This window comes from Oncorhynchus kisutch, linkage group LG28, assembly GCF_002021735.2.
Source record: "Oncorhynchus kisutch isolate 150728-3 linkage group LG28, Okis_V2, whole genome shotgun sequence".
Taxonomy (NCBI): domain Eukaryota; kingdom Metazoa; phylum Chordata; class Actinopteri; order Salmoniformes; family Salmonidae; genus Oncorhynchus; species Oncorhynchus kisutch.
Window position 1 is genome coordinate 48718675 of NC_034201.2, and position 18668 is coordinate 48737342.

At 45.7% G+C, this 18668-nt stretch overlaps 1 protein-coding gene across 1 annotated transcript in view; it reads left to right on the forward strand.

The window, feature by feature from the left end:
• LOC109883148 (SUMO-specific isopeptidase USPL1) overlaps positions 1 to 16870 on the forward strand; it is a 40300-nt gene extending 23430 nt beyond the window's left edge. The window contains 7 exon segments of the mRNA XM_031808287.1: positions 146 to 256; positions 1533 to 1668; positions 10337 to 10462; positions 12738 to 12898; positions 13329 to 13820; positions 13822 to 15251; positions 15253 to 16870. Of these exon segments, the coding sequence (XP_031664147.1) occupies positions 146 to 256; positions 1533 to 1668; positions 10337 to 10462; positions 12738 to 12898; positions 13329 to 13820; positions 13822 to 15251; positions 15253 to 15657 (2861 nt within the window). The 3' untranslated portion in view covers positions 15658 to 16870.
• Positions 16871 to 18668: the final 1798 nt, after the last annotated feature.

Here is an 18668-nt window from a genome sequence, read left to right on the forward strand (position 1 = left end):
CCTCTCTCTTTGCCATTGGACAGCATTTTCCACTTTCCAGAGAAGTCCTAAACAAGTGTTTTTTTGTTGTTGTTTATTTAGTTGGTCCTACATGAATGTTTACACCTGATGTGAGTCCTTCTCCCCGTCTCTCACCTCTCTCCAGATGGTGTCGTCCGAGTGCCCTTCGCCGTGTCACAGAGGGTCCAGACTGAGATGCAGGCCATCAGGATGGCCATCTTTAAACTGCTGGAGCCTCTGCTGAAATGTAAACTGGGTAAGAATCGGCGTGCATACGTTTTTAAGAAATGGTTGGTGTCCCATTTACATCAGAGATCTGTATATAATGACAAGATGCTCGTCTCCTTCACTCCTCTGTGCTGTGCACCTTCTCATTTACACCAGAGGTCTGTATGCTCTCGAGTGGCTAGATGTTCTTGGTTGTTGCTTATTTATAAAACCCTCTTAGGCCTCACTCCCCCCTATCTGAGATATCTACTGCAGCCCTCATCCTCCACATACAACACCCATTCTGCCAGTCACATTCTGTTAAAGGTCCCCAAAGCACACACATCCCTGGGTCGCTCCTCTTTTCAGTTCGCTGCAGCTAGCGACTGGAACGAGCTGCAACAAACACTCAAACTGGACAGTTTTATCTCCATCTCTTCATTCAAAGACTCAATCGTGGACACTCTTACTGACAGTTGTGGTTTCTTTGTGTGATGTATTGTTGTCTCTACCTTCTTGCCCTTTGTGCTGTTTTCTGTACCCAATAATGTTTGTACCATGTTTTTGTGCTGCTACCATGTTGTCATGTGTTGCTACCATGTTGTTGTCATGTGTTGCTACCATGTTGTTGTCATGTGTTGCTACCATGCTGTTGTCATGTGATGCTACCATGTTGTTGTCATGTGTTGCTACCATGCTGTTATGTGTTGCTACCATGTTGTCATGTGTTGCTACCATGTTGTCATGTGTTGCTACCATGCTGTTGTCATGTGTTGCTACCATGTTGTGGAGCTACCATGTTGTTGTCATGTGTTGCTACCATGTTGTTGTCATGTGTTGCTACCATGCTGTTATGTGTTGCTACCATGTTGTCATGTGTTGCTACCATGTTGTTGTCATGTGTTGCTACCATGCTGTTGTCATGTGTTGCTACCATGTTGTGGAGCTACCATGTTGTTGTCATGTGTTGCTACCATGTTGTTTTCATGTGTTGCTACCATGTTGTTGTCATGTGCTGCTACCATGTTGTGTGTGACGTTAACTTCAGTGTGTTGTATTGAGTAGAGGTGTTTATGTAGCACATGTGCAGAGCCTATAGAAAACGGGAACAGGCGACCTGGAGAGGAGGAAGGGGGGCCCTGTGGTATCACCATACTACTTGGTATCGTGATACTTGGCCTGATATTATTAGCAAAATGTTGGTATCGTGATACTTGGCCTGATATCGTTAGTCAAATGTTGGTATTCCAGATGGACCTGATTTTTACCTCACCCTGACCCCTGACCTCACCCTGACCCCTGCTGTGTTGTCTGCTCTCCGGCAGGTCAGAATGAGAGGCTGGTTTTCGTCCTGCCTCTCCTCCTCGGGGCTGACTCCTGGGCCGACCGTCTCTTCCAGCATGAGTATGACTGGCAGTTCCAGTGTAACTCATCAACTTGCCAGCACGCCACCAAAACAAAGTAAGAGCTGTCGATAACTTGTTGGGGACAGTTTTCTGGACAGAGATTAAACCTATGTACTGTACTCTATATCATCTACTGCATCTTTATGTAATACATGCATCACTTGTGTCTATAAGGTAGTAGTTTTGGAATTGTTAGTTAGATTACTCGTTGGTTATTACTGCATTGTCGGAACTAGAAGCACAAGCATTTCGCTACACTCGCATTAACATCTGCTAACCATGTGTATGTGACAAATAAAATAGATTTGATTTGACCGAGTCTTGGACTAAAGAAGCACTTTCAATGGAGAATATATCACATGTTATTGGTCACAGTCACATGGTTAGCAGATGTTATTGGTCACATACACATGGTTAGCAGATGTTATTGGTCACATACACATGGTTAGCAGATGTTATTGGTCACAGTCACATGGTTAGCAGATGTTATTGGTCACATACACATGGTTAGCAGATGTTAATGGTCACAGTCACATGGTTAGCAGATGTTATTGGTCACATACACATGGTTAGCAGATGTTATTGGTCACATACACATGGTTAGCAGATGTTATTGGTCACAGTCACATGGTTAGCAGATGTTATTGGTCACATACACATGGTTAGCAGATGTTAATGGTCACAGTCACATGGTTAGCAGATGTTAATGGTCACAGTCACATGGTTAGCAGATGTTAATGGTCACAGTCACATGGTTAGCAGATGTTAATGGTCACAGTCACATGGTTAGCAGATGTTATTGGTCACATACACATGGTTAGCAGATGTTATTGGTCACAGTCACATGGTTAGCAGATGTTAATGGTCACAGTCACATGGTTAGCAGATGTTAATGGTCACAGTCACATGGTTAGCAGATGTTAATGGTCACAGTCACATGGTTAGCAGATGTTAATGGTCACAGTCACATGGTTAGCAGATGTTATTGGTCACAGTCACATGGTTAGCAGATGTTAATGGTCACAGTCACATGGTTAGCAGATGTTAATGGTCACAGTCACATGGTTAGCAGATGTTAATGGTCACAGTCACATGGTTAGCAGATGTTAATGGTCACAGTCACATGGTTAGCAGATGTTATTGGTCACAGTCACATGGTTAGCAGATGTTAATGGTCACAGTCACATGGTTAGCAGATGTTATTGGTCACATACACATGGTTAGCAGATGTTAATGGTCACATACACATGGTTAGTAGATGTTAATGGTCACATACACATGGTTAGCAGATGTTATTGGTCACATACACATGGTTAGCAGATGTTAATGTCGTTAATGAGTGAAATGCTTGTGCTTCTTTATTTATTTATTTATTTCACCTTTATTTAACCAGGTAGGCTAGTTGAGAACACCTTTATTTAACCAGGTAGGCTAGTTGAGAACACCTTTATTTAACCAGGTAGGCTAGTTGAGAACACCTTTATTTAACCAGGGAGGCTAGTTGAGAACACCTTTATTTAACCAGGTAGGCTAGTTGAGAACACCTTTATTTAACCAGGTAGGCCAGTTGAGAACACCTTTATTTAACCAGGTAGGCTAGTTGAGAACACCTTTATTTAACCAGGTAGGCTAGTTGAGAACACCTTTATTTAAACAGGTAGGCTAGTTGAGAACACCTTTATTTAACCAGGTAGGCTAGTTGAGAACACCTTTATTTAACCAGGTAGGCCAGTTGAGAACACCTTTATTTAACCAGGTAGGCTAGTTGAGAACACCTTTATTTAACCAGGTAGGCAAGTTGAGAACACCTTTATTTAACCAGGTAGGCAAGTTGAGAACACCTTTATTTAACCAGGTAGGCTAGTTGAGAACACCTTTATTTAACCAGGTAGGCTAGTTGAGAACACCTTTATTTAACCAGGTAGGCTAGTTGAGAACACCTTTATTTAACCAGGTAGGCAAGTTGAGAACAAGTTCTCATTTACAATTGCGACCTGGCCAAGATAAAGCAAAGCAGTTCGACAGATAAAACGACACAGAGTTACACATGGAGTAAAAACAAACATACAGTCAATAATGCAGTATAAACAAGTCTATATACAATGTGAGCAAATGAGGTGAGAAGGGAGGTAAAGGCAAAAAAGGCCAAGATGGCAAAGTAAATACAATATAGCAAGTAAAATACTGGAATAGTGGTTTTGCAATGGAAGAATGTGCAAAGTAGAAATAAAAAAATAATGGGGTGCAAAGGAGCTAAATAAATAAATAAATTAAAATTAAATACAGTTGGGAAAGAGGTAGTTGTTTGGGCTAAATTATAGGTGGGCTATGTACAGGTGCAGTAATCTGTGAGCTGCTCTGACAGTTGGTGCTTAAAGCTAGTGAGGGAGATAAGTGTTTCCAGTTTCAGAGATTTTTGTAGTTCGTTCCAGTCATTGGCAGCAGAGAACTGGAAGGAGAGGCGGCCAAAGAAAGAATTGGTTTTGGGGGTGACTAGAGAGATATACCTGCTGGAGCGTGTGCTACAGGTGGGAGATGCTATGATGACCAGCGAGCTGAGATAAGGGGGGACTTTACCTAGCAGGGTCTTGTAGATGACACTCCCACTGCGATACCGTCGACTCCCACTGCGATACCGTCGACTCCCACTGCGATACTGTCGACTCCCACTGTCGACTCCCACTGCGATACCGTCGACTCCCACTGCGACTTCTAGTTCAGACCGTGCAGTAATATCTAGCAAGGAATCTAACAATTTCACAACAACTACCTAATACACACACATCTAAAGGGGTGAATGAGAATATGTACATATAAATATATGGATGAGAGATGGACGAACGGCATCGGCAAGATGCAGTAGATGGTATAGAGTACATTATATACATATGATATGACTGTAAACATTATTGAAGTGACTAGTGATACATTTGTTAAAGTGGCCAATGATTTGAGTCTGTAGGCAGCAGCCTCTCTGTGTTAGTGATGGCTGTTTAACAGTCTGATGGCCTTGAGATAGAAGCTGTTTTTCAGTCTCTCGGTCCCTGCTTTGATGCACCTGTACTGACCTCGCCTTCTGGAAGAAAAACGTTGTGAACAGGCAGTGGCTCAGGGTGGTTGTTGTCCTTGATGATCGTTATGGCGTTCCTGTGACATTCATTTCTCGATCAGAGATTTAGTGATCAATATCCCCATTAGTCGTCATCCTAGAAGATCTTTTTTTGACGACTTCTTAATTTTTCATGGTACTCCCACTGCGATACCGTCGACTCCCACTGCGATACCGTCGACTCCCACTGCGATACCGTCGACTCCCACTGCGATACCGTCGACTCCCACTGCGATACCGTCGACTCCCACTGCGATACCGTCGACTCCCACTGCGATACCGTCGACTCCCACTGCGATACCGTCGACTCCCACTGCGATACCGTCGACTCCCACTGCGATACCGTCGACTCCCACTGCGATACCGTCGACTCCCACTGCGATACCGTCGACTCCCACTGCGATACCGTCGACTCCCACTGCGATACCGTCGACTCCCACTGTCGACTCCCACTGCGATACCGTCGACTCCCACTGCGATACCGTCGACTCCCACTGCGATACCGTCGACTCCCACTGCGATACCGTCGACTCCCACTGTCGACTGTCACTGCGATACCGTCGACTCCCACTGCGATACCGTCGACTCCCACTGCGATACCGTCGACTGTCACTGCGATACCGTCGACTCCCACTGCGATACCGTCGACTGTCACTGCGATACCGTCGACTCCCACTGCGATACCGTCGACTCCCACTGCGATACCGTCGACTCCCACTGCGATACCGTCGACTCCCACTGCGATACCGTCGACTCCCACTGCGATACCGTCGACTCCCACTGCGATACCGTCGACTCCCACTGCCGACTCCCAGTGCGATACCGTCGACTCCCACTGCCGACTCCCAGTGCGATACCGTCGACTCCCACTGCCGACTCCCACTGCGATACCGTCGACTCCCACTGCCGACTCCCACTGCGATACCGTCGACTCCCACTGCGATACCGTCGACTCCCACTGCGATACCGTCGACTCCCACTGCGATACCGTCGACTCCCACTGCGATACCGTCGACTCCCACTGCGATACCGTCGACTCCCACTGCGATACCGTCGACTCCCACTGCGATACCGTCGACTCCCACTGCGATACCGTCGACTCCCACTGCGATACCGTCGACTCCCACTGCGATACCGTCGACTCCCACTGCGATACTGTCGACTCCCACTGCGATACTGTCGACTCCCACTGCCGACTCCCACTGCCGACTCCCACTGCCGACTCCCACTGCCGACTCCCACTGCCGACTCCCACCGCGATACTGTCGACTCCCACTGCCGACTCCCACTGTCGACTCCCACCGCGATACCGTCTACTCCTACCGCGATACCGTCTACTCCTACTGCGATACCGTCGACTTCCACTGCGATACTGTCGACTCCCACTGTCGACTCCCACTGCGATACCGTCGACTCCCACTGTCGACTCCCACTGCGATACCGTCGACTCCCACTGCGATACCGTCGACTCCCACTGCGATACCGTCGACTCCCACTGCGATACCGTCGACTCCCACTGCGATACCGTCGACTCCCACTGCGATACCGTCGACTCCCACTGCGATACCGTCGACCCCCACTGCGATACCGTCGACCCCCACTGCGATACCGTCGACCCCCACTGCGATACCGTCGACCCCCACTGCGATACCGTCGACTCCCACTGCGATACCGCCGACTCCCACTGCGATACCGTCGACTCCCACTGCGAACCTAATGGCCAATCATGAGAGCAGATATATCTGCCTCTTCTCCTACTTTCAGCGGACAGATCACCTGGCCTGTAACAGCATCCTACACAGGCACAACACACTGCTGAGATGGGCTGCACTAAAGAGCGGGGAAGGGAGGGAGGGGGAGATGGGTGAAGTGAATATATCAACATGGTAATTGTACTGCTGGAGGAGAGCCCAGTCTTTTACTCTGAGAATGTCTTCTTTTAAAGAGGAACCATAGAAATGGATTTAGAAAGCGAGTCGTGAATGAAAACAAACATCTAATTTCCTTCCTCTAGTTTTTTGTGTATTGGTCGTATTGTGGCTCTGAGAAACCACCACCAATGTTCCAATTTCCAGACAGCAGTTATTGGGTGACATTTTCTCAGTGCAAAAGAGCCAAAAAATAAAATATGGCTGACACACTATGTAAAGTTATTGTTGTGATTATGACTCTTCTAGAAACTAGGTCCAGTAAAATGTTTACAACTGTGCTGTCAAGAGGGGGTTGCTAAAATGTTTTGCTCGCAAGGTCTGGAGGGGGTTGGGGGGAGGGGTGGGCTGCTGTATGTGGGTACGCAGACCAGCGAAACACCGCGACTCCTCGTGAATATGGGGGAGCTGTGTCTCTCTGTTGAACTGGTCTTTTGAATGGCAACGACAAGGAGGTAAATGTTGACAGAAACGTGAGTGTACAAAGAGTCAGAGACACTGACCGACTCAACGGGACCAGAGGGGGGGGGGGGTGTTAGTGGTGCTGTCAGCTGTTTGTTCACCCTGCAACCACCCAACTATAGTGAAAATCTGAGGCCTTCACCTGACCCCCAACCCACAAATATAGAAAATACACTGTAGGCTACAGTCAGACGACAGACCACATTTTTTTTGCCTACCAAAATATCAGAAATGAAATAGCCTACCAAAATATCAGAAATGAAATGGGCTATTTCGTTTCTGATATTTCGGGAGGCTATTTCGTTTCTGATATTTCGGGAGGCTATTTTGTTTCTGATATTTCGGTAGGCTATTTTGTTTCTGATATTTCGGTAGGCTATTTTGTTTCTGATATTTCGGTAGGCTATTTCGTTTCTGATATTTCGGTAGGCTATTTAGTTTCTGATATTTCGGTAGCCTATTTCGTTTCTGATATTTCGAGAGCCTATTTCGTTTCTGATATTTCGAGAGCCTATTTCGTTTCGGATATTTCGAGAGCCTATTTCGTTTCTGATATTTCGAGAGCCTATTTCGTTTCTGATATTTCGAGAGCCTATTTCGTTTCTGATATTTCGAGAGCCTATTTCGTTTCTGATATTTCGAGAGCCTATTTCGTTTCTGATATTTCGGGAGCCTATTTCGTTTCTGATATTTCGGTAGCCTATTTCGTTTCTGATATTTCGGTAGCCTATTTCGTTTCTGATATTTCGAGAGCCTATTTCGTTTCTGATATTTCGAGAGCTTGGGACTGTACCGTTCTATCTGCGTTTTTGTGAAAATGTATTTATTGGCCTCGGCCTCGTCCCTGTTCTCCTCCCTGTTCTCCTCCCTGTTCAATGGTTTCTACCTTTACAGGGCATTCAGAAAGTATTCCCTTGACTTTTTACACATTTTGCGTTAAAGCCTTACTCTAAAATAGATTTATTTAAATAAATATCCTAATCAATCTACACACATAATAACCCTATAATGACATCACAATACCCCATAATGACATCACAATACCCTATAATGACAAAGCAAAACATGTTTTTATAAATTAGCAAAAATGTCTAAACATATCTCATTTACATAAGTATTCAGACCCTTTACTCAGTACTTTGTTGAAGCACCTTTGGCAGCGAGTCATCTTGGGTATGACCTTACAAGCTTGGTACACCTGTATTTGGGGAGTTTCTCATTATTCTCTGCAGATCCTCTCAGGCTCCGTCAGGTTGGATGGGGAGCATCGCTGCACAGCTATTTTCAGGTCTCTCCAGAGATGTTCGATGGGGTTCAAGTCCGGGCTCTGGCTGGGCCACTCAAGGACATTCAAAGACTTGTCCCAAAGCCACTCCTGCGTTGTCTTTGCTGTGTGCTTAAGGTTGTTGTCCTGTTAGAAGGTGAACCTTCGCCCCAGTCTGAGGTCCTGAGCAGGTTTTCATCAAGGCTATCTCTGTATTTTGCTCTGTTCATCTTTCCCTCGATCCTGACTAGTCTCCCAGTCCCTGCTGCTGAAAAACATCCCCACAGCATGATGCTGCCACCACCATGTTTCATGGTGGTGGCAGGTTTCCTCCAGACGTGACCCTTGGCATTCAGGCCAAAGAGTTCAATCTTGGTTTCATCAGACCAGAGAATCTTGTTTTTCATGGTCTGAGAGTCCTTAAGGTGACTTTTGGAACACTCCAGGTGGGCTGTCATGTGCCTTAGTTGTAGAAGTTGTAGAAACATTTCAAGGATGATCAATGGAAACAGGATGCACCTGAGCTCAATTTCGAGTCTCATAGCCTGAATACTTAGGTAAATAAGAAAAAAAGAATATTTTATTTTTTTATACATTTGCAAAAAAAGCATTTAAATACATGTAGATTGATGAGGGAGAAAATGTATAAAATAAATTGTAGAATAAGGCTGTAATGTAACAAAACGTGGGAAAAGGTCAAGGGGTCTGAATACTTACTTTCAAATGCCCTGTATACTACTCTAAATACCCCAATTCATGTTAAGTTCAAAAGAATACAAGATGAAAAAAAATACACAATTTTAAACCAATAAGGGTTTGGAAATTTAAAGACAATTTCAAATTTTCAAAAAGATGATTGAGTCAACTGTCTAGTTGGATACATGCATACTTCTATTCTGTTATTACATGTTGCCTTAGATGACTAAATCAATCCTTGCTCAGCAGAATGTCATTAATCGATAGAATAAATTATTCAATCTAGTTGACATCAAAAGTTTTCTGTCATTTCTGCTTCTTTTGCAGAGCAAAGAGATTTAGGCACTGGGGAGAAAATGTAATTAACCCTCCCCAAAAAGAGAGAGCTGTTCAGTTTGACTGGTTGTAAGGAAATAGAAACATGTAAAAATGACCCAACATGTTTCTGATAAGATTTCAGTTCGTCTTGGTTGCATATTTTATGTTGCTGTTATGATGCTGATAAAGACAGCACCTTTACAGACGGTCCCTAACTGTGGTTGAAATACTATCAGCTGGCATAATGCTGATAAAGACAGCACCTCTACAGATGGTATCTAAATGCCATTCACAATCTCTCAAGATGCTGAAAGAAAGAAATTATATTTATTCTGTTCCTGAGTCAAAATGTAGTCTACATTTGGTGTATCATTTTACTGTAATAATTAATTGTGCAGGAGTTAATATTAACCACGTCAACAAATCTTTTCCCAATGTAGCTGTAGCGTTGCCGTAGCGTAGCTGGAATGTAGCCGTAGCGTAGCCGGAACGTAGCCGTAGCGTAGCCGGAACGTAGCCGTAGCGTAGCCGTAGCCGGAACGTAGCCGTAGCGTAGCCGGAACGTAGCCGTAGCGTTGCCGTAGCGTAGCCGGAACGTAGCCGTAGCGTTGCCGTAGCGTTGCCGTAGCGTAGCCGGAACGTAGCCGTAGCGTTGCCGTAGCGTAGCCGGAACGTAGCCGTAGCGTTGCCAGAATGTAGCCGTAGTGTAGCCAGAACGTAGCCGTAGCGTTGCCGTAGCGTTTCCACACACACACACACACACACACACACACACACACACACACACACACACACACACACACACACACACACACACACACACACACACACACACACACACACACACACACAGGGAGTCAACACACACACACCACCAGACGTTCCTGTCTGTGTGTCATTATTCAGATGAAGAAACACAAACTATGAAATGTGTTTTTCTTTTCAGATGTAACAAGAACCTCACCACTTTCACCAATGTGGTTTCTGATTGGCACCCTCTCAATGCTGCCAACCAATCACGTTGCAGCAAGTGTAATAAGATGAAGCAAGCCAGGATGTTGGTGCTGGAGAGGTGAGGGCGCGACCTTCAACCTTTTCATATCTGGTGTGGATCTCAACCAGGGATTGAGGGTCAATTTCCGTTTTCAATTCAGGAAGTAAATTAAAATGTATATTTCCAAATTGAAAAGTCCTCATAGAAAAACAATGCGGAACTTTCAATTCAGTGGAGGAGAATTACATTGTCTCTGTTCTCTCTCTGTCTATTGTCTGTTCTCTCTCTCTGTCTATTGTCTCTGTTCTCTCTCTCTGTCTATTGTCTCTGTTCTCTCTCTCTGTCTATTGTCTCTGTTCTCTCTCTTTGTCTATTGTCTCTGTTCTCTCTCTCTGTCTATTGTCTCTGTTCTCTCTCTCTGTCTATTGTCTCTGTTCTCTCTCTCTGTCTATTGTCTCTGTTCTCTCTCTCTCTCTCTCTCTCTGTCTATTGTCCTCTGTTCTCTCTCTCTCTCTCTCTCTCTCTGTCTATTGTCTCTGTTCTCTCTCTCTCTCTCTCTCTCTGTCTATTGTCCTCTGTCTCTCTCCTCTCTCCTCTCTCCTCTGTTATCTCTCTCTCTCTCTCCCTCTCTCTCTCTTCTGTCTATTGTCTCTGTCTCCTCTCTCTCTCTCTCTCTATGTCCTCTGTCTCTCTCTCTCGGATCTATTGTCCTCTGTTCTCACTTGTCCTCTGTTCTCTCTCTCTCTCTTCTCTCTCTCTCTGGTCATGTCTCTGTTCTCTCTCGTCTCTCCGTCTCTGTCTATGTCTCTGTTCTTCCCCTCTCTATTGTCTCTGTTCTCTTCTCTCTCTTCTCTCTTGTCTCTGTCTCTGTTCCTTCCCTCTGTCTATTGTCTCTCTCTTCTCTCCTCTCTCCTCTCTATTGTCTCGTCTCTCTTGTCTTGTCTATTGTCTCTGTTCTCTCTCTCTCTCTCTCTCTCTGTCTATTGTCTCTGTTTCTCTCTCTCTCTCTCTCTCTCTGTCTATTTTGTCTCTGTTCTCTCTCTCTCTGTCTATTGTCTCTCTGTTCTCTCTCTCTCTCTCTCTCTGTCTATTGTCTCTGTTCTCTTCTCTCTCTCTCTCTCTGCTCTCTCGTGCTATTGTCTCTGTTCTCCTCTCTCTCCATCTCTCTCTCATCTCTCCTCGCTCTGTCTATTGTCTCTGTTCTTCCTCTCTCTCTCTCTCTCTGTCTATTGTCTCTGTTCTCTGCTCTCTCTCTCTCTCTCTGTCTATTGTCTCTGTTNTTCTCTCTCTCTGTCTATTGTCTCTGTTCTCTCTCTCTCTGTCTATTGTCTCTGTTCTCTCTCTCTCTCTCTTTCTGTCTATTGTCTCTGTTCTCTCTCTCTCTCTCTCTCTCTCTGTCTATTGTCTCTGTTCTCTCTCTCTCTCTCTCTCTGTCTATTGTCTCTGTTTCTCTCTCTCTCTCTCTCTCTGTCTATTGTCTCTGTTCTCTCTCTCTCTGTCTATTGTCTCTGTTCTCTCTCTCTCTCTCTCTCTCTCTGTCTATTGTCTCTGTTCTCTCTCTCTCTCTCTCTCTCTGTCTATTGTCTCTGTTCTCTCTCTCTCTCTCTATTGTCTCTTCTCTCTCTCTCTCTCTCCTCTGTCGTATTTCTTTGTGCTCTCTCCTCTCTCTCTCTCTCTCTGTCTCATGTCTCTGTTCTCTCTCTCTCTCTCTCTCTCTCTCTGTCTAATTGTCTCTGTTCTCTCTCTCCTCTGTCTATTGTCTCTGTTCTCTCTCTCTCTGTCTATTGTCTCTGTTCTCTTTCTCTCTCTCTCTCTCTTCTGTCTATTGTCTCTGTTCTCTCTCTCTCTCTGTCTATTGTCTCTGTTCTCTCTCTCTCTTGTCTATTGTCTTGTCTCTCTCTCTTTCTGTCTATTGGTCTCTGTTCTCTCTCTCTCTCTCTCTTTCGTTCTATTGTCTCTGTTCTCTCTCTCTCTCTCTCTGTCTATTGCTCCTGTCTCTCTCTCTCTCTCTCTCTGTTATGATTAGTCTCTGTTCTCTCTCTCCTCTCTCTCTCTCTGGTCTATTGTCTCTGTCTCTCTCTCTCCTCTCCCTCTCTGTCGATTGTCTCTGTTCTCTCTCTCTCTCTCTATTGTCTCTGTTCTCTCTCTCTCTCTCTGTCTATTGTCTCTGTTCTCTCTCCTCTCTCTCTCTCTCTCTGTTCTATTGTCTCTGTTCTCTCTCTCTCTCTCTCTCTCTGTCTATTGTCTCTGTTCTCTCTCTCTCTCTCTCTGTCTATTCAGTTAGTGCACATGGAGAAGAGAAGAGTGTTGTCTCTACTTCTATTTCCTGACATTCCTGTGTCGTTTCTTCCAGGCTGTCTCCTGTGTTTGTGCTACACTTTGCGGAAGGTCTCCCTGACAACGACCTCAGTGCGTACTCCTTCACCTTCCAGCAGCAGAGGTACTCCATCACCACCGTCCTGCAGTACGACCAGCCGCTCGACCACCTGGTCAGCTGGATACGTATCCCTGATGGTATTTAATTTATTACATTTAATGTCTGTTTCAACTCAATTCAGGTATAACTTTTATTTGTCCCCTCGGGCGATTCCTTACTTAGTATCGTTGATGTTTACTGGTCACTGAGTGAATTTGTGTTTTTTTTTATTCATACTTCCATTATCCATGGATAGATCTATTTTTAGAACTGAAAAGTGAGTCTGTCCCATAATGTGTCTCGTTTATAAAGTGCCAATCGGTAGGACTCTTTACGTTGTGTTGGGGGTAACTCGATAAAAGACATGGACAGAGCACCAGAAATACCTTCAATAATCCATTTATTTATCACAAGGATTCAGCACCTTCCTGCTACTGAAGAATGGTCTGAGAAGGGAGCATGTTAATCATTCCTCTGTGACTAGTAACTGTGTATAAAACCCATTCTTAACCTTCTCTTTTCCAACAGGATCATGGTTAGAGTTCGACGACCTGAAGCATCCTGACTGTGTCTCACACACCCAGCTGGCTGTCCCGCCTAGAGAGATCCATGTTGTCTTCTGGGAGTTGGAGACAGACCGACCGGACAACCCACAGACACCCTGCTCTTCTCCTCCCAAAAACCTGACGAGCACTTCCTTGATACAGAAAGAACCTCACCTGGCCAAGCTCTTTGTCGTTAATGAATCTCTAGACCTTTCTCAGACGGTCTCTGACGACGTTGACATGGACGCCACCATAACGGCTGACTACATAGATAACAATATGGACAATATGGACACAACATTAAGGAATAACTCTCCCATCATCGTCGGTTCCACCTCCATGCTTGCTGATGTACCACTCCAGTCCTGGTCTCACGACCTCTCTTCTCACGACCTCTCTCTCCCCCTCCCTCTCAATGACACGGCCGTTGTCGAGGCGCTGACGGTGTCTGACAACACCGATAATGAGGACATGGACACCACGGGTAACAGCCGGTGACCCGTCCATCGGTTCTGCCACGCTGCTCGACACCTTCGAAGGCCTCTCCCACGATGACGTCGTCACCCTGACGCTCGTAGAGGTCAAAATGGACTCTGAGAGCAGACCGTTGGACGACGTCACCACGGCTCCCAAACAAAATGGAAGAGACGTCTGCTTTCTCTCGGCTCCTAGATCTGAGACCCCCCCACTTGCCCATGAAATACCCACTGAATCTGAAACGCCCTCTGAAACAGACGATGAAGACCTCGTCGAAAGGCCAACGTCCCCCGAAACGGCCAGTGAGTTTCTCCCTGACAGCAGTGACGTTCCGTCTGAGAGCGACTCTGAAGAACTCACTCCTAGTCCTCCCAGGATCAGGAGAAGCAGCAATAGACCTAAAATGGCGTCCAACGCTCCAGTTGCTTCTGCAGCTAAGGTGGTCACAACAACAACAACACCAATGGCACTTTCTGGAAGCTGTGGTGAAATAATCCTGCCCTCTGTTGTATCTATGATGTCACCATCATATGTGGATCCCAGCCCCGCAGCACCAGAGTTCCCTCCATCTCCCCCGCCCCACCCCAAAACCCCCAATAGCCCCAACTCTCCTCAGAGCATGCCTGGTCTCCCTCCCTCTCCCTCTCCCCTGCCCCACCCCAATACCCCCAACTCTCCGCAGAGCATGCCTGGTCTCTCTCCCCCGCCCCACCCCAATACCCCCAACTCTCCGCAGAGCACGCCTGGTCTCCCTCCGCCACCACACCCCAACTCCCACTGGTCGTACCTGCTCAGCCGCCACCCCACCACCACCCCCACTCCCCCCAGCACCCAGAGACAACCCAGTCAGTTGAACCACTCGATACCCAACCGGTTCCAGCAGCTTTCACAGAGCCGACAGACCCCCAAGATGGCTCCCCCCAACCCAGACACCCGGCTGAAGAAGCCTCCTCCTCTCCCCAAAGCCAGACTCAGTAAGGAGGACAATGAGGCCCTGCCGGTGAAGGCTGCCGAGATGTACGGAGGGTTCCAGGCCAGGAGCAGGAACGTAAATACAAACATAAACAATGTCTCTTCCAAGACTTCACCTCCAACCCAGCTCCTCTCTCAAAGAATTGACCCTCAAAATGGCGTCTGGAAGACACCAAGTCAGCCTGGCGCCCTCGCCTCGCGAAAACCCCCTATCGACAACACTGCAGCAGTGTATCCTATCATGACCTCACTTCCTTCTTCTCCGGGAGTCACGGAGCTCCATAAAATCTCTTCCTCCAGGAATCAAGGCCCCGGTGGCCAGGTCTCGAAGGTTCCTGCCGGCCTCAGTGAGACAGAAGCCCTCAGGTACAAGCTGCTGAAGAAGCTGAAAGCCAAGAAGAAGAAACTAGAGAAGCTGAATCAGAAGTTGGGTTTCCAGGCGGCTGCAGTAGGACAGGAAGTGACCCACGGACCAGACCTTCGCTCCCCCCTCTACCGTTAGCTCCAGTACCTCCGCCTACGACAGCCCCGCCTACGATGAGTTCTTCGCCGACCTTCTGTCGCCCGCGACGACTGCCAGCAATCTATCACCGGACAGCACGGGCTTCCTGGATATGCTCACCACCAATGGGCAAGAAGGGGGAGGGAACTTGGCGTGTGGGGGGAATGCGATTGGTGGAGCCTCACAGGTGATGACCCCTGCGACCTTACAACCGGCCAATCACGGTGTAGTAATGCCACTGCCTGGTCTAGATGGGGCCATCATGACCTCTGGTGAGAACTTCCTGGAGGAGTTCATATCGGGGTCGGCCAATCAGCAGATGGAGACGGAAGCACTCAGTGCTTTTGACCTGTTCTTTTAGGCTTCGTTAACCACAGGTCTAGGATCTGCTATCTGCTTACCAAACCCCTGAGCTTAAACATCCAAGCTTAGCTCAGATCAGTGGCGACATCTCGTTCAATGAAAGGATTCTCATTGTCTAATTCGTTGACTAGATCACTATATAGGAAGCAGAGTTGCCAGTGTAGACGTGGACAGTTGCTAGGAGAAACGACATGCTACTACACCTTTCAGTCGCGTGTGTGTACGTGGCATCAGTGGGTTGTTCTGTTATTGGTAGCATGTGTCACACAAAGTGGAATCTTAACAGCCATTTAAAATAAACACTCCCATATCATTCATTGTTTCCAAAGAATGTTGTGAAGTTGAATACGGTTTAACGTTGATACTCATTGAAGCTTTGTCCTAAACGCCACCTTATTCCCTAGATACTATATTTTGACCAGGTCCTATAAGGTCCTCAAGTAAAAAAATAAAAAATAATAGACAGATTGAGGCTTTTAAACGAATGTGAAATATAGAGCTTGTTTCAGGGTAAGGTAAGGTTCTGTAAGGTTAATAGTTGTTTCAGAGTACAGTAGAACTCATTCTGTAAGGTTAATAGGCGAGTGATCTGATCTTGCTTCGGAATGTTCCGGAGAAATCATCTGTTTTGCTTTAGGTTGCCTTTTTATTATTGTATTTACATTTTGTCTGAATTACTTAAAATCCTGACAACTAGGATAAAAAAAGCTGACAACTAGGATAAAAAAGCCTGACAACTAGGATAAAAAAGCCTGACAACTAGGATAAAAAAAGCCTGACAACTAGGATAAAAAAAGCCTTGACAACTAGGATAAAAAAGCCTGACAACTAGGATAAAAAAAGCCTGACAACTAGGATAAAAAAGCCTGACAACTAGGATAAAAAAAGCCTGACAACTAGGATAAAAAAGCCTGACAACTAGGATAAAAAAAGCCTGACAACTAGGATAAAAAAAGCCTGACAACTAGGATAAAAAAAGCCTGACAACTAGGATAAAAAAGCCTACAACTAGGATAAAAAAGCCTGACAACTAGGATAAAAAAAGCCTGACAACTAGGATAAGAAGGTTCGTGTTTTAGAGGTGGTTGGAACTCTCCATTGGTTGTTTTTGAATGTAATTTTGTAATACAAAAAGTGACTGTTGTAAAATGTTGTACAGGATTGGATACTGTATATAATTCTAATAAAATCTAATGTTTTCTTTAAACGGAGGACTTGTCTGAGCCGGTATCTAATATTTGAGTCTGCTTGATGTATCTTTACACCCCCTGGACAGGATCATTGATGGTCTAAAGGCCTTTTCCCTAACCTTCATTTTTTGTTGTTGTATGGTAGCAAGTGTAAAAGAATATACTGAATTATAATAGCCAATCAATCAGGATACAAAATGCTCAGTGTCACATGACATAATGTCAGTCTACAGGAAATCAAGTCAAGGCCAAGGCTTTCGACTCTGTCAATCACCATATCCTCATCGGCAGACTCGACAGCCTTGGTTTCTCAAATGATTGCCTCGCCTGGTTCACCAACTACTTCTCTGATAGAGTTCAGTGTGTCAAATCGGAGGGTCTGCTGTCCGGACCTCTGGCAGTCTCTATGGGGGTGCCACAGGGTTCAATTCTTGGACCGACTCTCTTCTCTGTATACATCAATGAGGTCGCTCTTGCCCTGATCCACCTCTACGCAGACGACACCATTCTGTATACTTCCGGCCCTTCTTTGGACACTGTGTTAACAACCCTCCAGGCAAGCTTCAATGCCATACAACTCTCCTTCCGTGGCCTCCAATTGCTCTTAAATACAAGTAAAACTAAATGCATGCTCTTCAACCGATCGCTACCTGCACCTACCCGCCTGTCCAACATCACTACTCTGGACGGCTCTGACTTAGAATACGTGGACAACTACAAATACTTAGGTGTCTGGTTAGACCGTAAACTCTCCTTCCAGACCCATATCAAACATCTCCAATCCAAAGTTAAATCTAGAATTGGCTTCCTATTTCGCAACAAAGCATCCTTCACTCATGCTGCCAAACATACCCATGTAAAACTGACCATCCTACCAATCCTCGACTTTGGCGATGTCATTTACAAAATAGCCTCCAATACCCTACTCAACAAATTGGATGCAGTCTATCACAGTGCAATCCGTTTTATCACCAAAGCCCCATATACTACCCACCATTGTGACCTGTACGCTCTCGTTGGCTGGCCCTCGCTTCATACTCGTCGCCAAACCCACTGGCTCCATGTCATCTACAAGACCCTGCTAGGTAAAGTCCCCCCTTATCTCAGCTCGCTGGTCACCATAGCATCTTCCACCTGTAGCACACGCTCCAGCAGGTATATCTCTCTAGTCACCCCCAAAACCAATTCTTTCTTTGGCCGCCTCTCCTTCCAGTTCTCTGCTGCCAATGACTGGAACGAACTACAAAAATCTCTGAAACTGGAAACACTGATCTCCCTCACTAGCTTTAAGCACCAACTGTCAGAGCAGCTCACAGATTACTGCACCTGTACATAGCCCACCTATAATTTAGCCCAAACAACTACCTCTTTCCCAACTGTATTTAATTTTAATTAATTTATTTATTTTGCTCCTTTGCACCCCATTATTTTTATTTCTACTTTGCACATTCTTCCATTGCAAAACTACCATTCCAGTATTTTACTTGCTATATTGTATTTACTTTGCCATCATGGCCTTTTTTGCCTTTACCTCCCTTCTCACCTCATTTGCTCACATTGTATATAGACTTGTTTATACTGCATTATTGACTGTATGTTTGTTTTTACTCCATGTGTAACTCTGTGTCGTTTTATCTGTCGAACTGCTTTGCTTTATCTTGGCCAGGTCGCAATTGTAAATGAGAACTTGTTCTCAACTTGCCTACCTGGTTAAATAAAGGTAAAATAAATAAATAAATAAAAGTCTGGGGGGGATTTGTGAGAATCAACTAGCCTGGTTCCAGTCTGTTGCCATGGCAAGGAGTGGCACAAACCGACT